General features: G+C 38.2%; 2 protein-coding genes across 5 annotated transcripts in view; both read right to left on the reverse strand.

Moving 5' to 3' along the window:
- Positions 1-1,475, reverse strand: part of MYRFL (myelin regulatory factor like) — a 120,905-nt gene extending 119,430 nt beyond the window's left edge. For all 3 annotated transcript variants that reach the window (XM_059402476.1, XM_059402475.1, XM_059402478.1), the window contains exon 1: positions 1,286-1,475. In XM_059402476.1, coding sequence (XP_059258459.1) covers positions 1,286-1,331 — 46 coding nt within the window. In that variant the 5' untranslated portion in view covers positions 1,332-1,475. The remainder of the gene's footprint in view (positions 1-1,285) is intronic.
- A 10,979-nt stretch (positions 1,476-12,454) lies between these two features.
- The window catches only part of RAB3IP (RAB3A interacting protein), a 46,243-nt gene continuing 45,164 nt past the window's right edge, over positions 12,455-13,533 (reverse strand). For both annotated transcript variants that reach the window (XM_059402480.1, XM_059402479.1), the window contains one exon: positions 12,455-12,813. In XM_059402480.1, the coding sequence (XP_059258463.1) occupies positions 12,731-12,813 (83 nt within the window). In that variant the 3' untranslated portion in view covers positions 12,455-12,730. The remainder of the gene's footprint in view (positions 12,814-13,533) is intronic.

The following is a 13,533-nucleotide window of genomic DNA, read 5'->3' on the forward strand; positions in this document are numbered from 1 at the left end:
TTCTCTTGGTCTTACATTTCTTCTTGTTACTTCTGACAAAATCCAAGCCACAGAAACCACTATATTGTATTGATTCCTTCTGATGGTGACCTAGAATCTCACCAATTCTTTTGTATGATCACTCTGTATTTGGTACTTTTTGGTGTTGGGTCAATTCCATTCAACCTTTTAATATCTAGAATTTATTAGGCACTCTACAAATCATAAGAAAGGCCAAAAGCACTTCTCAATGTGCTGCAAACTGCCCTCCAGATTCTGTGAATAAACAGGTCTGCCCTCAATTCTCCTATTTCCTCCTAGGAAATACCTTTCAAATGTATAAAAGGTATGGTCACAGTTCCCTTCACATGGAAGTTTGAGCATGGCTGATGAAACACCAAAGCCATACTGAAGTCTCCAATGGCAATGACATTTTCAACAGACCCTCCATGAGAACATCAACCCCACTAAATATGAGAAGCTTTACCACCAGTTCAGGTTTTTAGAAGGAAGAAAATCTGTGTAACCATGTCCTATAGTATGCCTCTCTCAGAGGAAAAAGTACGCATTCCTATTGTATGCCTGTCCCTTCAAAAACAAATCATTATTCAGTTGCACATTATTAAAATGTTGTGAGGGGCACCTGGGTGGCTCAGTCAGTTAAGCCATTGCCTTGGGTTCAGGTCCTAATCCCAGGATTAAGATCCCAGTCCTGGGATTGAGCCCTGAATCAGGCTCTTTGCTCAGCAGGGAGTCTGCTTCTCCCTCTGCCTCCCCCTACTTGTGCTCAGGCTCTCACTTTTTCTCTCTCAAATAAATAAGCAAAATCTTAAGAAAAAACAAAATAAAGTGTTGTGAAAAGCAAAAATGGGAAGGGGGAAGAGGTGTTCCTTTGCTGTTTTATATACTCAGAGAAAACTATCTTAATAAAATCTTACATCCTTCCTGTGCTGCATTCAGTAATTTTAGAGACAAGACAAGCCTGCAATTTTTGAAACGTAGGGGATTAGAAGAAATACAATCTAGCACGGGAAAGAGGCAAACACTGACAACACAGATATGCTGACCCCGTGATTCTTTTAACAGCCAAGCTAGAAGATGGAAATTCTGTGTTCTTTTAAATCACTACCATTGATTTTTGCTAGAAACACAGCAAATAAACCACCACTTCCAATTTTAGGCCAGTTAGTACAACAGCATTTCTTCCCAGGCCAAGTTTAAGTGAATTCCAAAAAGGTGAAACAGTGATTGCGAGCAGAGCCATTTCTCAGAAGCAGGAAGTGCATGTTGGAAACTGGCCTCTTACCTTCAAAGAACTGCTGCAGGGCCTCCTTTTCCCCTAACACATCCATGGTGCTGGAGTCCTATGGAGTCCTATGGAGATACTTCCTCCCAAAACAAGGGTTCTCAAAGCTCAGGAAGTAAGGGCTGTCCTCTCAACTTGAAGCCTACGAATGCTCTCAAAAAATCTTCATTTTCTTTTTACTGGAGCGAAGCCTATCTTCTGCCAACAAATGTGTCCGGAAAGATGGTTAGTTTCTCAAAATGATTATAAAACCAGGATATGTGACCATACAGAAAAAAAAAAAAATTCATGGTGAGGGAAGTGGTAACAAATCCATCTATCTTACTGAAGGGAACTGTTTCTACTCTGCCTTTCGTCTTTGTTTTAAGGACCTTTGTCCTTAGTGACACATGTAATTACATAAATGGGCAATAAATACATAGTCTTATCTCTCATTTGTCCTTTTACACCAATATATTTATCTCTCCCTCTCTATCAACCAGATCAATTTAGCCATAACCAGGCAAATATACAGAGTGTGTGTGTGTGTTTTACCTAGAGAAATTACATCAATGAAATTGCTTTTTTAGATACCTTGAATAGCAGATATTTTAAACAGGCTTGTGCTAATGAAAAGTTAGGATTTGTGAAGTATTTCCAAATTTAACCACAGTGGAAACTTACATTCCTTTGATACACACCTAGCCTATCTCCTCCAGATTTTATTTTCTTTGGAAGTATAACATATGAGAAGCCCCTCTAATGGGCAACAAAACAGCATTTGATTCAGTAACTCTCACAGTGGAGTACATATGGTTCACTATTATTAGCTGGTTTCACTCCTAAATATAAAAGTTCTGCTATCCCACTCAGCTATTCATTTACTTAACAGTAGCCTAAGAATACAATTAGGAAATTAAATTGTCTTTTAGTCCCTTCCTTTTCTCTTTTTCCCCAACTTGTTATCTTGAAAACATTTTTAATCTATTGAAAAGCTGCAAGGATAGTACCGTGAAATAAATATCCACTCATTCTTCATCCAGATTTACTAACTCCTAATATTTTTCCACTTCTGCTTTTTGTCTCTTGCTATATACATTTTTGGCTAGGCCATTGATATCCCATAAGTTTTAATCCCACTGTCCCCAAAATATCTTTATATTTCATCAAATATGACTTTTTGTTTTCTGATCAAGGACCTAATAAATGTTCACGCATTGCCTTTGGTTAGGTCTTTTAAAGATAGAGATATAGAGATATTGTCATTTTTAGCTGTTTGGCTTTTTATGACATTGACACTTTTTTAACAATCCAGGCCCATTGTCTTATGGAATGTCCCACATTCCGGATTTGTCTGATTGCTTCATTATTGCTAGAATTAGTATAGATGATGTGGTATGCTTCCTTATAAGTATTTTAAAACTTCACACATATAAACTGTTTCTCAAAAACAAGCTAGGTAATTCTATATTGGGGGGAAAAAAGTGAGAGAGATTTAAAATCTTATTTTGAAGGTTATATTGGACCCCAGAGCTTCAAGGACAAGTCATCAAGTTGCTTAAAGAAATGAATTTTCTACATTTGTTTGTTTGTTTGTTTGTTTTTTCTCAGTTCAGCTTGTGTTGAACTCTCTGCTGGGTGCAGGAAGGAAAAAGATGAGTAAGTAATAGTACCAGCCCTCCCCAGGTTTCAATGTGAAGCATGCGAGAAACACAAGTCACTCAACTCAAGGAGACCTTGATAAGGTCTGGGGAAAACATCTCATGAGAACAGAGGAAGTAGAGATTTATCTAATCTAGGGGGTGTCACTAAGAGCTGCAACTGGAGGAGACTCAAACAATGGCACATGTATACAGAAGAGCTGGGGCAGCATGTGCTTCGCAGAGAGCAAAGGTGGCAAATAAGTTGTAGAAGGATTTGGGTAGATTTTGAACGCTGGGCGACATCGGATTCCGTACAAATATATACTCTCTGTCCATGATTTCTACTTAGGCAGTGGTCATGCATGATGTAATTGAAAGATGGCTGTGTTGGAAAGTGTTGGTTAGAGCAATAACAAATTTGGACCCGTATTAAAACCCAAAGATGGTATCGAATACAATATTGGCTATAGATGGGATGTGCAGAGCAAGGAAGAGGCCAAATGATACTTTTAAGTAGATGCCTTTAGGTGCAATATGAATTAGGATGCCGAAGACCTGTAGCCAGGGCTAAATCTAGACTCCCAAGAGAAGCTCCCAGCCACATTTTCTGGAGGCTGTTGGAAGTAAGTTGTATTCACTGCCAAATGACGACAGAGGATCCAGCCAATGATTCACCCAGACACCTCAGTCTCAGCAGCAGACTAGTGAGTGAGCAGAAACAAAAAAGGGAAAGAAATCGGATTCCAGGTGATGGGCTGAGAAGCAAAGTTAGAATAGGATCCCAAGCTCAAATACTTACCGGGCCAGGCAGGTAAGTGAGTACAATGGGTCCACATAAGCAAAAACCAACCACGTAAGCATATTGATAACTGACAAGTGACACTTTAGTCTTGGGGTCAGGAAGACAGGGGTGGTAGGGCATAGGGCAAACAGAGGCTACAAGCCCTGCTAAAGAGTGGAGTGCCCCAACAGGTAGAATGCCTCAGCTTCCTCCAAGAATGTGGACTCAGTGTGTCAAAGTGGCCAATTTTAAAAGTGAAGCTAGAAATGCAGATTTTAATTTTAAATCTCATTTTTAAACGTTGCAGCTAATTTTAAGTCTCATTTATAAATGATGAAACTAATTTGTTCAGAAACAAATCGAATGTAAAAATAAACCAAAACATCGTCAAGGACAAACAGCACATAGTGGAAACATGACTCTGCCTGCGATATGGCGGTGTGCAACCTCCAAGTGAGAGGCTAACCGATAACAACCAACATGGTTTGAGGAAGGTAAAGAGAATGTAGAAGAAAGTTGTTGGGAAGGAAGGGCTGGAAAATATATCTGTATTAATTGATGAGCCCAGAACACACATCTGAAGGCACAATCCAGCTGGTGGCAACGGGGGTTTAAGGTTTCTCCCTCTCAGAGAATAACAAATACCACCCATATGTCCTTGATTATGGTCTTTACATCTCTAAGAACTCATAATTCTATTGGGCATCCCCATTTTGCACAGATTTGGTAGAGATTTATCTCTTGAGCCGCAATCTAATGTAGCTGTGGTTTAGATGTTTGGGTAATGACGTTTCCTAGAGAACTCCAAAAATAAATAGGTAAAAGCTGAGCTGCTGTGAGGGTTTTATTCTTCTCTATATTTCAGCAGCCTTGGTCATTTGTGGTATTGTAACTTTTTAAGTTTTAGTTTTTAAAAGATGCTGACTTGGATGAGTAATAGTAGTGGACATGGAGGGAAGTGGACAGATTCAAGGTATGTTTTGCAGAGTTGGTGTGACTTGCTGATGGACTGGATTGGAGGTGGATTGATGACAGAACCAAGAATAAGCCCTAGACTATTGTGTAAGCAACTGGGCTGTGTCAATGTTGGGTTTGAGATGCCCATTAGAAGTCTAAGTGGAGGGGCCAATGGGCAAATATATACAAGAGCCCGAAGCTAGGGAAGGGGTGTCAGGGTTGGAGATGGGAGAGTCAGATGCAAATGGTACTTGATTTTCAAAGCTAGGGGCCCAGATAAGATGATCTAAAGAATATTTAGATAACAAGAAGGGGGCCCAGGGCAAAACTCTAGGAATTCCAGTATTTAAAAGCTGAGCTAAGAAAGAGCCAGCTAGAGTTGTGATCAAAGCTGTCACAGAAAACCTCAAATTCCCCACTGCGGCTTACTAAGACCTACGTTGTCTGACCCTATGCCTCCCTCTCCAGTTTTCTCTTATCTACCTCCCTGACACCAACCATACACTTGGGCTTTTTGCTGTTTTTCAAATATGTCAAATTCATTTCTCCCTGAGGTGCTGTACGCCAGTGTTGGGTTCTCTCGCTGCTTGCCTCCCTTCATAAGCCTGGGTCTGGTCAGAAGAGCCCAGCTTGAAAATGTGACCTCCTGAGGTGGCCTTCCCCAACCCCCTGATCTGGAGTACTCCTCCATTCCCCTTCTAGCCCATTTTAAGTATCTCTAGAGCACTTACCTTTTAATATTAGTCTTCTTGTCCATTACTCACAGAACGGAGAGTTCCGCAAGAACGGACCTCACCTGTCTTGCTCACTGCTCTATCTCCTGCACCTACAGCAGCACCTGGCACACACAAGACCCACATACATGTGAACAATGAGGAGGAATTCTGTCAAGAAGTTCTGCACAAAAATTAACAGACACTACTGGGCCCTTGTTTGTCTATATCAAAGATAAGAGACTTAGTTGTCTGACGAATGGTAATTGTACTACATTCCATGGGGGGAAAATGAACTATTTTTCTAGCACAAACGTTAGATGCAAATATAAACTCATATTGCTTTGACATCTCTGTCTTAAACAATGAGTCAAAATTACTGAGGGGAAAACACAACAAAGAAAACTTCTAAAAACAAAGTTTCTAATAAAAGATACAGATGTAGTGAAAAGAAGGGCCATCTGTACCCCAATGTTTATAGCAGCAATGGCCACAGTCAGCAAACTGTGGAAAGAACCAAGATGCCCTTCAACGGACGAATGGATAAGGAAGATGTGGTCCATATATACTATGGAGTATTATGCCTCCATCAGAAAGGATGAATACCCAACTTCTGTAGCAACATGGATGGGACTGGAAGAGATTATGCTGAGTGAAATAAGTCAAGCAGAGAGAGTCAATTATCATATGGTTTCACTTATTTGTGGGGCATAACAAATAGCATGGAGGACATGGGGAGTTAGAGAGGAGAAGGGAGTTGGGGGAAATTGGAAGGGGAGGTGAACCATGAGAGACTATGGACTCTGAAAAACAATCTGAGGGGTTTGAAGTGGCAGGGGTGGGAGGTTGGGGGAACCAGGTGGTAGGTATTATAGAGGGCATGGATTGCTTGGAGCACTGGGTGTGGTGAAAAAATAGTGAATACTGTTATGCTGCAAATAAATAAAAAGCAAATTAAAACAACAACAACAACAACAACAACAACAAGCAGACTCATGTAAGACTCTAGCTGCACAAAATGAAAACACACAGAATTCACATGGTGGTGGTGCAGAGTGGGTAGGTCGGTGGTTGCCACTCAAGGGCAGGAACTGAACCCAATGTTCAGGAACTGAACCTTTGTTCTTCCAGTATAAATCCTGAGTCAAAGGTTGTGGATTGTTCTAAAGCTGGGAGAAACAACAGAGAACACTTGATTTACCCTTCATTGAAGAGGCCAAAAAGGAGGGGTGACCTGACTAACTGATCAGTTTTGGGAACCATCCCTGGAGAATGCAGTTCTCCTGAGCAACTCCTAATCCAACTTCTCTCCATTAGGCCAGGCTCTCTCCTCAGCTCTGAAACTATTTATAGAAATTCATCAAAAAGTCTAGGTAGTCTAGGCAATTAAATTCTGTCCAGAAATGCTTTCCTGAGCCAAGATTCATCAGCACACTAATTACTCCATCTCCTTTGCCTCACCATTTTTGCTAGTTCCTCTGTAGTCAGCCTTCTTTGCAGGCTTTTTCTTCCCCAGTGCCATACTTCTCCATCTCCAAAGTATCCCTAAACTCCTATCTGATCCCACAGCTAAACTACTCTCAAATGCATCACCTAGCCTGATCTAATCGTTGAATTTGAACTTGTGTATCAATACCTACTTAATATCCCCATCTTGATGCTTAATGGGCCTCTAAAACTTAACACATCAAACACTGAGTTCTTGTCTCTATTCCATGCATACATAATTTGAACCTATCCCAGATTTCCCCATCTCAATAAATGCAATAATAGCTTAAACCAAAAGCCTAGGATTCGGACCCTACTTCTCTCCTTTCCTCTCTCCCAAATCCAATTCATCAGCAGGTCCTGTTTTTTGCTCTTGAATGCAGGAGCACTGGTTCAAAACACACCACCAATAGTCTGTCCTCACTCATATATGTCCTCTTCATGACAAGTGAACCCAACATCCAACCCACGGACTAGAACAGCAACAGTGACTTCCTCTTACATTTGTTCTTCCCACTTCTCTCTCTTTTCCTCCTCCATACCAGAGGTAACCCTATCTCAAACTTTGGGTTTATTACTATTTGGGTTTTTAAAAAATAGTTCTGTTCTATATATATATACATGCTTAAACAATTGTTCAGTTTGGGTTTTTGAACTTTATGGGAAAAGTATTGTCATACAGTCTTCTGAGCAATTTTGCTTTTCCTATCTGTTATAGTAAGTTGCTTCATTGCATGTAGTCGATGTTCATTCATTTTGCCTGCCACATGATAGTCCCTTATGTGAGCGCACAACACTTTACCCTCCTGTTAGATGGACATTCGGACTTTTTCCAAAACATTCTTACAGATGCATTCCAGGGCACTTTGTAAAGTCCTTCTCTTGAGTATATGCCTACAAGCTGAGTTGGTGGGCCACGGGGAATGTTCAACTTTTCAAATGAATTGTTTTTCACAGTAGGTGTGCCATTTGGCATTTCCACCAGCAATTAATGAGTAATCCTATTGAAATTCTCTCCAACATATGACTTCATGGGGCTTAATTTTTGCCAGTTGAATTTAAACCTGTCACTGTGGTCTTGATTTGCTTTCCCTGTTAGTAAATGAAGATCATTTAATAGCTTATTAGCCCACAGGAATTTCCAACTCTGTGGAAGACCTGTTCCAGCCATCTCCTGTTGTTCTATTTATATATTTTTCTTTTTAATATGTGGAATTCCTGTATATAATCTTGATACTAATCTATTCTTGGTTATGAGTTTTTCAAGTATCTTCTCATAGCTTGTAGTTTGTCTTTAATATGCCTTTTGATGAACAAAAGTTCTAAATTAACAATTTATAACATAGCACAACTTCCTTTCATGGCCATCTTCTATAGTTTCTTTTGCTTTCAGTTTAGGAAGTTCTTAGAAGGGGCGCCTGGGTGGCTCAGTGGTTAAGCCTCTGCCTTCGGCTCAGGTCATGATCCCAAGAGTCCTGGGATCGAGCCCCACATCGAGCCCCACATCGGGCTCTCTGCTCAGCAGGGAGCCTGCTTCCCCTCTCTCTCTCTCTGCCTCTCTGCCTACTTGTGATCTATCTTTGTCAAATAAATAAATAAAATCTTAAAAAAAAAAAAGTTCTTAGAAGATAGGAAGCTATCCACCTGTATTTTCAAAATATATTTCACCTATAATTTCAACTCTATTTTCTACATCAGAAGTTCTACCATTTCGGGACATTTAAACAGTTGTTTTTTTGTATGGTGTAAGGAAAAAATCCAATTTCATACATTCCTTTGTCTTTTTGCCAGCTCCATTTAATTATAAGTCCTATCATTGACCTACCGCCTTCTCAGTCAATACAAAATTTACAAATACAAGTGGGTCTACTTTGGAGCTCTCTATTCTATCCATTGGCCATTTTCTCTATTTCTACACCGTGTCCCACTTTCTTAAAATACTTCTGCTTCATAAAATGTCCTTCTGGTAGGATGAATTCTTCCTCCTTTCTTGTCCTTCAGAAGTGCCTTGGTCATTCTTCATTCTTTACTCTGCCACACAAATTTTGATCAGTTTGTCAATTCCAGCGGAAATTCTGGGATTTAGTTTGGAGATGCATTAAATCTACACATTCGTTTTCTTAAAAAATATTGTCCTTCTACTCATGAACATAGATCACTCTAGTCCTTTTCAATGCTTTTTTAAATTACGTTTTGTAACTTTTCCTCCACAGACCTGGCACATCTTTGGTTAGATTTCTCACTAGGTACTTCAGAATTCTTTTTGCAGTTGTTACATAGGGAGATGGAGAGAAGGGAGTTGAGGGAAATTGGAAGGGGAGATGAACCATGAGAGACTATGGACTCTGAAAAACAGTCTGAGGGTTTTGAAGGGGCGGGGGTGGGGGGTGGGAGGTTGGGTGAGCTTGGTGGTGGGTATTATGGAGGGCATGTATTGCATGGAGCACTGGGTGTGGTGCATACAAAATGAATTGTTACGCTGAAAAGAAATTTTAAAAAATATCTTATTTTCTAACTGTGGCTGCATATATGTACAGTTCACAAATATATATCGATCCACCTTACTAAACTCTCCAATTATGTCTAATAATTTGATGGGAGACATTTCTATGTAGACACTCATAGCATAATTCTTATTTTTTCCTTCACAACCACTGTATATTTTCCTCATCTTGCTGCACTAACACTTATAGTACAATTTTGAATATGAGTGAGTACAGTAGTCATCTTTGTTCCATCGTTGATTTTAAAGAAAATGCTTCTAACATTTCCCACCTTAGGATCATGTTTACTATAAGATTTTTTAAGATATCCTTTATCAAGCTGAAAAAATTACAGAATGTTTTCTGCATCTATTGATTGGATGGTTTTTCACTTTTATTTAATTTTTTTTCAGTGTTCACTTTTATTCTGTAAATATGAATTAGATTTATACATTTTCTAATATACCATTAAAAAAAAAAGTTCAAGTAATCTCTATATCCACTGTGGGACTCAAACTCATGACCATGACCCTGAGATCAAGAATCACATGTTCTACTGACTGGGCCAGTCAGATGCCCCTCTAATATACCATTTTGCATTCCTGGGATAAATGCCACTTGGTCAGTGTGTCATATTGTTTGCTTTTGCATTTCTAACCATGACAAAATGGACCTATAATCTTCCTTTCTTTTACCTGTACGGACTATCCCAATCTGGTTTTGCTATCAAGGTTACACTGGTATTTGATGTATGAAACATAGTTATTCTATTCTCCAGAATACAAGTAAGATTAGAATAGCTCATTCTTCAAAGTTTGTTAAAGCTGTCTATACCTAGAGTTTTATTTGTGAGATTTTTAACTATGCCTCTCCTTGAATAGTAATAGTACTGCTCAGGCTTTTGATTTCTTTTTAATCAAAATACATTTCTAGGAATTTTACCCTTTTGCTTAAATTTTCAAATATATTGGGATGTTCCTAATACTCATGTTTAGTATCTGCAGTATCTATAATGACATAGGCTTTTCACTCCTTGTATGGGATATTTGTATACTTTCTCTTTTTCTCCATGGTAACTTGACAGAAATTTTTGTCTATTTTGTTCATCTCTTCAGTCAACACACAGCTTTGCTGATCCTCTATTGCATCCTTGCTTTCTATTTCTGTTCTTATCTCTTTCCTTTACTTTTATCTTGTCCTTCTGTAACTTAATTGAACACAGTTCACTTAAAATATATGATTTAAAGAAGCATATCACATCCAGTGCTCACCACATCACATGCCCTCCTTAATGCCCATCACCTGATAAATTACTGAACACTACATCTGAAACTAATGATGTATGTTGGCAAATTGAATTTAAGTAAAAAAAACAAAAAACAAAAAACAAAAAACGATTTAAAGCTACAAAATTTCCCTTGAAGCACTACTTTCTTTTTTTTAAATCAAAGTATAGATGACATATTAGTTGCAGATGTACAAACAGTAATTCAACAATTCCATATATTATGCAATGCCCACATTAAGTACAGTCACTGTCACCAAAGTTAAAATATCAATTATATTCTCTATGCTATACTTTTCATCCCTGTGACTTATTTCACAACTGTATGTTTGTACCTCTTAATCCCCCTCATCTATTTTGTCTGATGCCCACCCCCCTCCCCTCTAGCAACCACCAGTTTATTCTCTGTATTTGAGTGTTTCTATCCATTTGTTTTTCAGAAAATGTTACATTGTAGTTATACTTGCATTTTAACTTGTTTTTAACAAGTTATATAACTTGTATCTTAACAAGTTATACTTATATTTTAACCTTTCCATGTCCTTATGCTTTATATATTATATTATTCCATATCACACTATTCATTTCTCTACTTGGTCTTTTTTCCTTTGGTCCTTCACAATTAATTGGTATCTCTCTCTTCCATCTAACAAGACTGGAACTTTACCCACACAATCTATGGTCAACCAATGTGTTGACATTGTAAAGAATTTTAATTCTAGATTGTTATATACTTTATTATTTTCTTTACCTTTACCTTTTATTCTTTTAAAGTCATCAAAAATCTCTTTAAGTATCTCTTTTCCCCTAAATCTCTTGCAGCCTCTTTTGGATTTGTTTCTATTCACACTTAGGTACTTTCTCCAAAAGTGTTTTTAATTTGCATCTTTGTATGGAAAATTTTCTGAAGTTTTGAAGGTCTGAGAACATGTTTATTATGTCCTCACATTTGAATAACTATTTATCAGGACATAAAATTCTAGTTTCAAAGTTCTTTTCATGTTCAATTTCAGATTCCTCAGCTTGGTAGGATAGTGATGGTTTCTACCACACCATACCATTCTCAAATATCCTTTTATCTGTAGACTCCTACCCATCCTGGTGATTGAATCTTCTACAGGTAAGGTTGACCAAATCTTTGAGGATAGGATTGAAAACAATGCCATCTTCAGAAAACTAGGTCTCTCATAAAAATGCTGCTGTAAAAAATAAATTTGTTCAACTCTATAGAGGGCAATTTGGCAAAGCAGATCAGTATTTTAAAATACACATATAGCTTGACCCAACAATTTTACTTCTAGGCAAGTCTATGTGAAGGAAACAACCCAACAATGTGCAAAGAAGTATGCATAAGGATATTCATCACAGCATTATGATATGAAAAAAATGTTTTAAGCTCATTTCAAAACAAAGTATATTAACATCCTACAGTCAAATCCTACATCATGTAGTGATTAAAGACATTTAGAAAAAATATTTGTTATTTAAATTAAAGAAGAAAGTCTTTTTGTTTCAGAAATATGCATATGTAGGTAGAAAATATTGAAAGGTAGAAGACTCTTCTTCAGAAATACTAACAGTAGCATTCTCTAGATGGAGAGGGTAGGTGCTGATTTCTTCTTTTTGCCTTCTTTAAATAAAATCCTTCTTTGATGCCCAATCTACAAAACAGATAGAAATAAGCCCATTCTTGTGGGGGGACAGAGCTAATTCTGTCCACTTAGCCTTCTTCCTCGCCACTCATAGGCTGCTATGCAGTTTGAAAGCTACAATTCAATGCATTCAGCATACCCTACACGCTGTGTCAGAGCTAGAAGAGAAAGCAAAAACATATTCAATCTAACGTTGATGTATTTCTTTATTTACTTAGCTTTTTTTGCAACTATATATTACAATCACTAGTACACCTGTAATTCTTTATAGTATGTTCAACTAAAGAGTAAGCAGACACAGCATAGGTCAATTTAAAAGAAATCACAGTACTTCTTAGTGTAATCTGCAAAAGAGGGAAAAAGTCTTGGGCCCACTCCTTGGAAATAAATATCAAGTAACCATAAAAATATGCAGCCATTTTCCAGGTGTTCAGGGAGGTTCATGCATGGTCCCAGGCAGAGCATCAGAGTTCCTCTTTGAAATATCCCAGCTTTGCCAATGACATCTCTTTTCTCAACTGCATAACTTCCCAAAACATCTGATCAACTATACAAATAGAAAAGGAGACATGTAAAAATCATAAAATAACATCTTAATTACCTTTTAGCTGTTTCACTGAAAATTTAACATTAGTTGAAATGCCAACAGGGCATTTCCTAATGACATACCTAATGCCTTGCCATATTACTAAGTCATACAAATTTTTTCACAAATTTGTGAGCATCCCAGTTTTATCAATAAATGACCAATTTTCACCAGTTTTGCTACAACTATTTGTCAGATGTGTCAATGACCACTTTAGTCTGATAGACGGTAGATGCTTCAGTGCTCTGAGCAAATGGAAATCATGTTGCCACTATAAGGAATTACACCCAGTCCTCAATTATTCTCATGGAGGGATCTTCTCACTTCAGTCTGCAACATCTTGCCCATTCCACTATTTATTAACACCAACACAGAGTAAAACAGGAAAAAGAGGAAAACAAAAGGCAGTCCAGAGAACTCAGTAACATTCTTTTTGAGAAATAACAGAGAAAGGTTTTGTATATGGCTCAAATTAAAAATAAAAATAAATGTAGAGGGACGTCTGGGTGGCTCAGTTGGTTGAGCAGCTGCCTTCGGCTCAGGTCATGATCTCAGGGTCCTGGGATTGAGTCCCGCATTGGGCTCTCTGCTCAGCAGGGAGCCTGCTTCCTCCTCTCTCTCTGCCTTCCTCTCTGCCTACTTGTGATCTCTCTCTGTCGAATAAATAAATAAAATCTTTAA

Source organism: Mustela nigripes, chromosome 6 (genome assembly GCF_022355385.1).
Source record: "Mustela nigripes isolate SB6536 chromosome 6, MUSNIG.SB6536, whole genome shotgun sequence".
NCBI classification, from domain to species: domain Eukaryota; kingdom Metazoa; phylum Chordata; class Mammalia; order Carnivora; family Mustelidae; genus Mustela; species Mustela nigripes.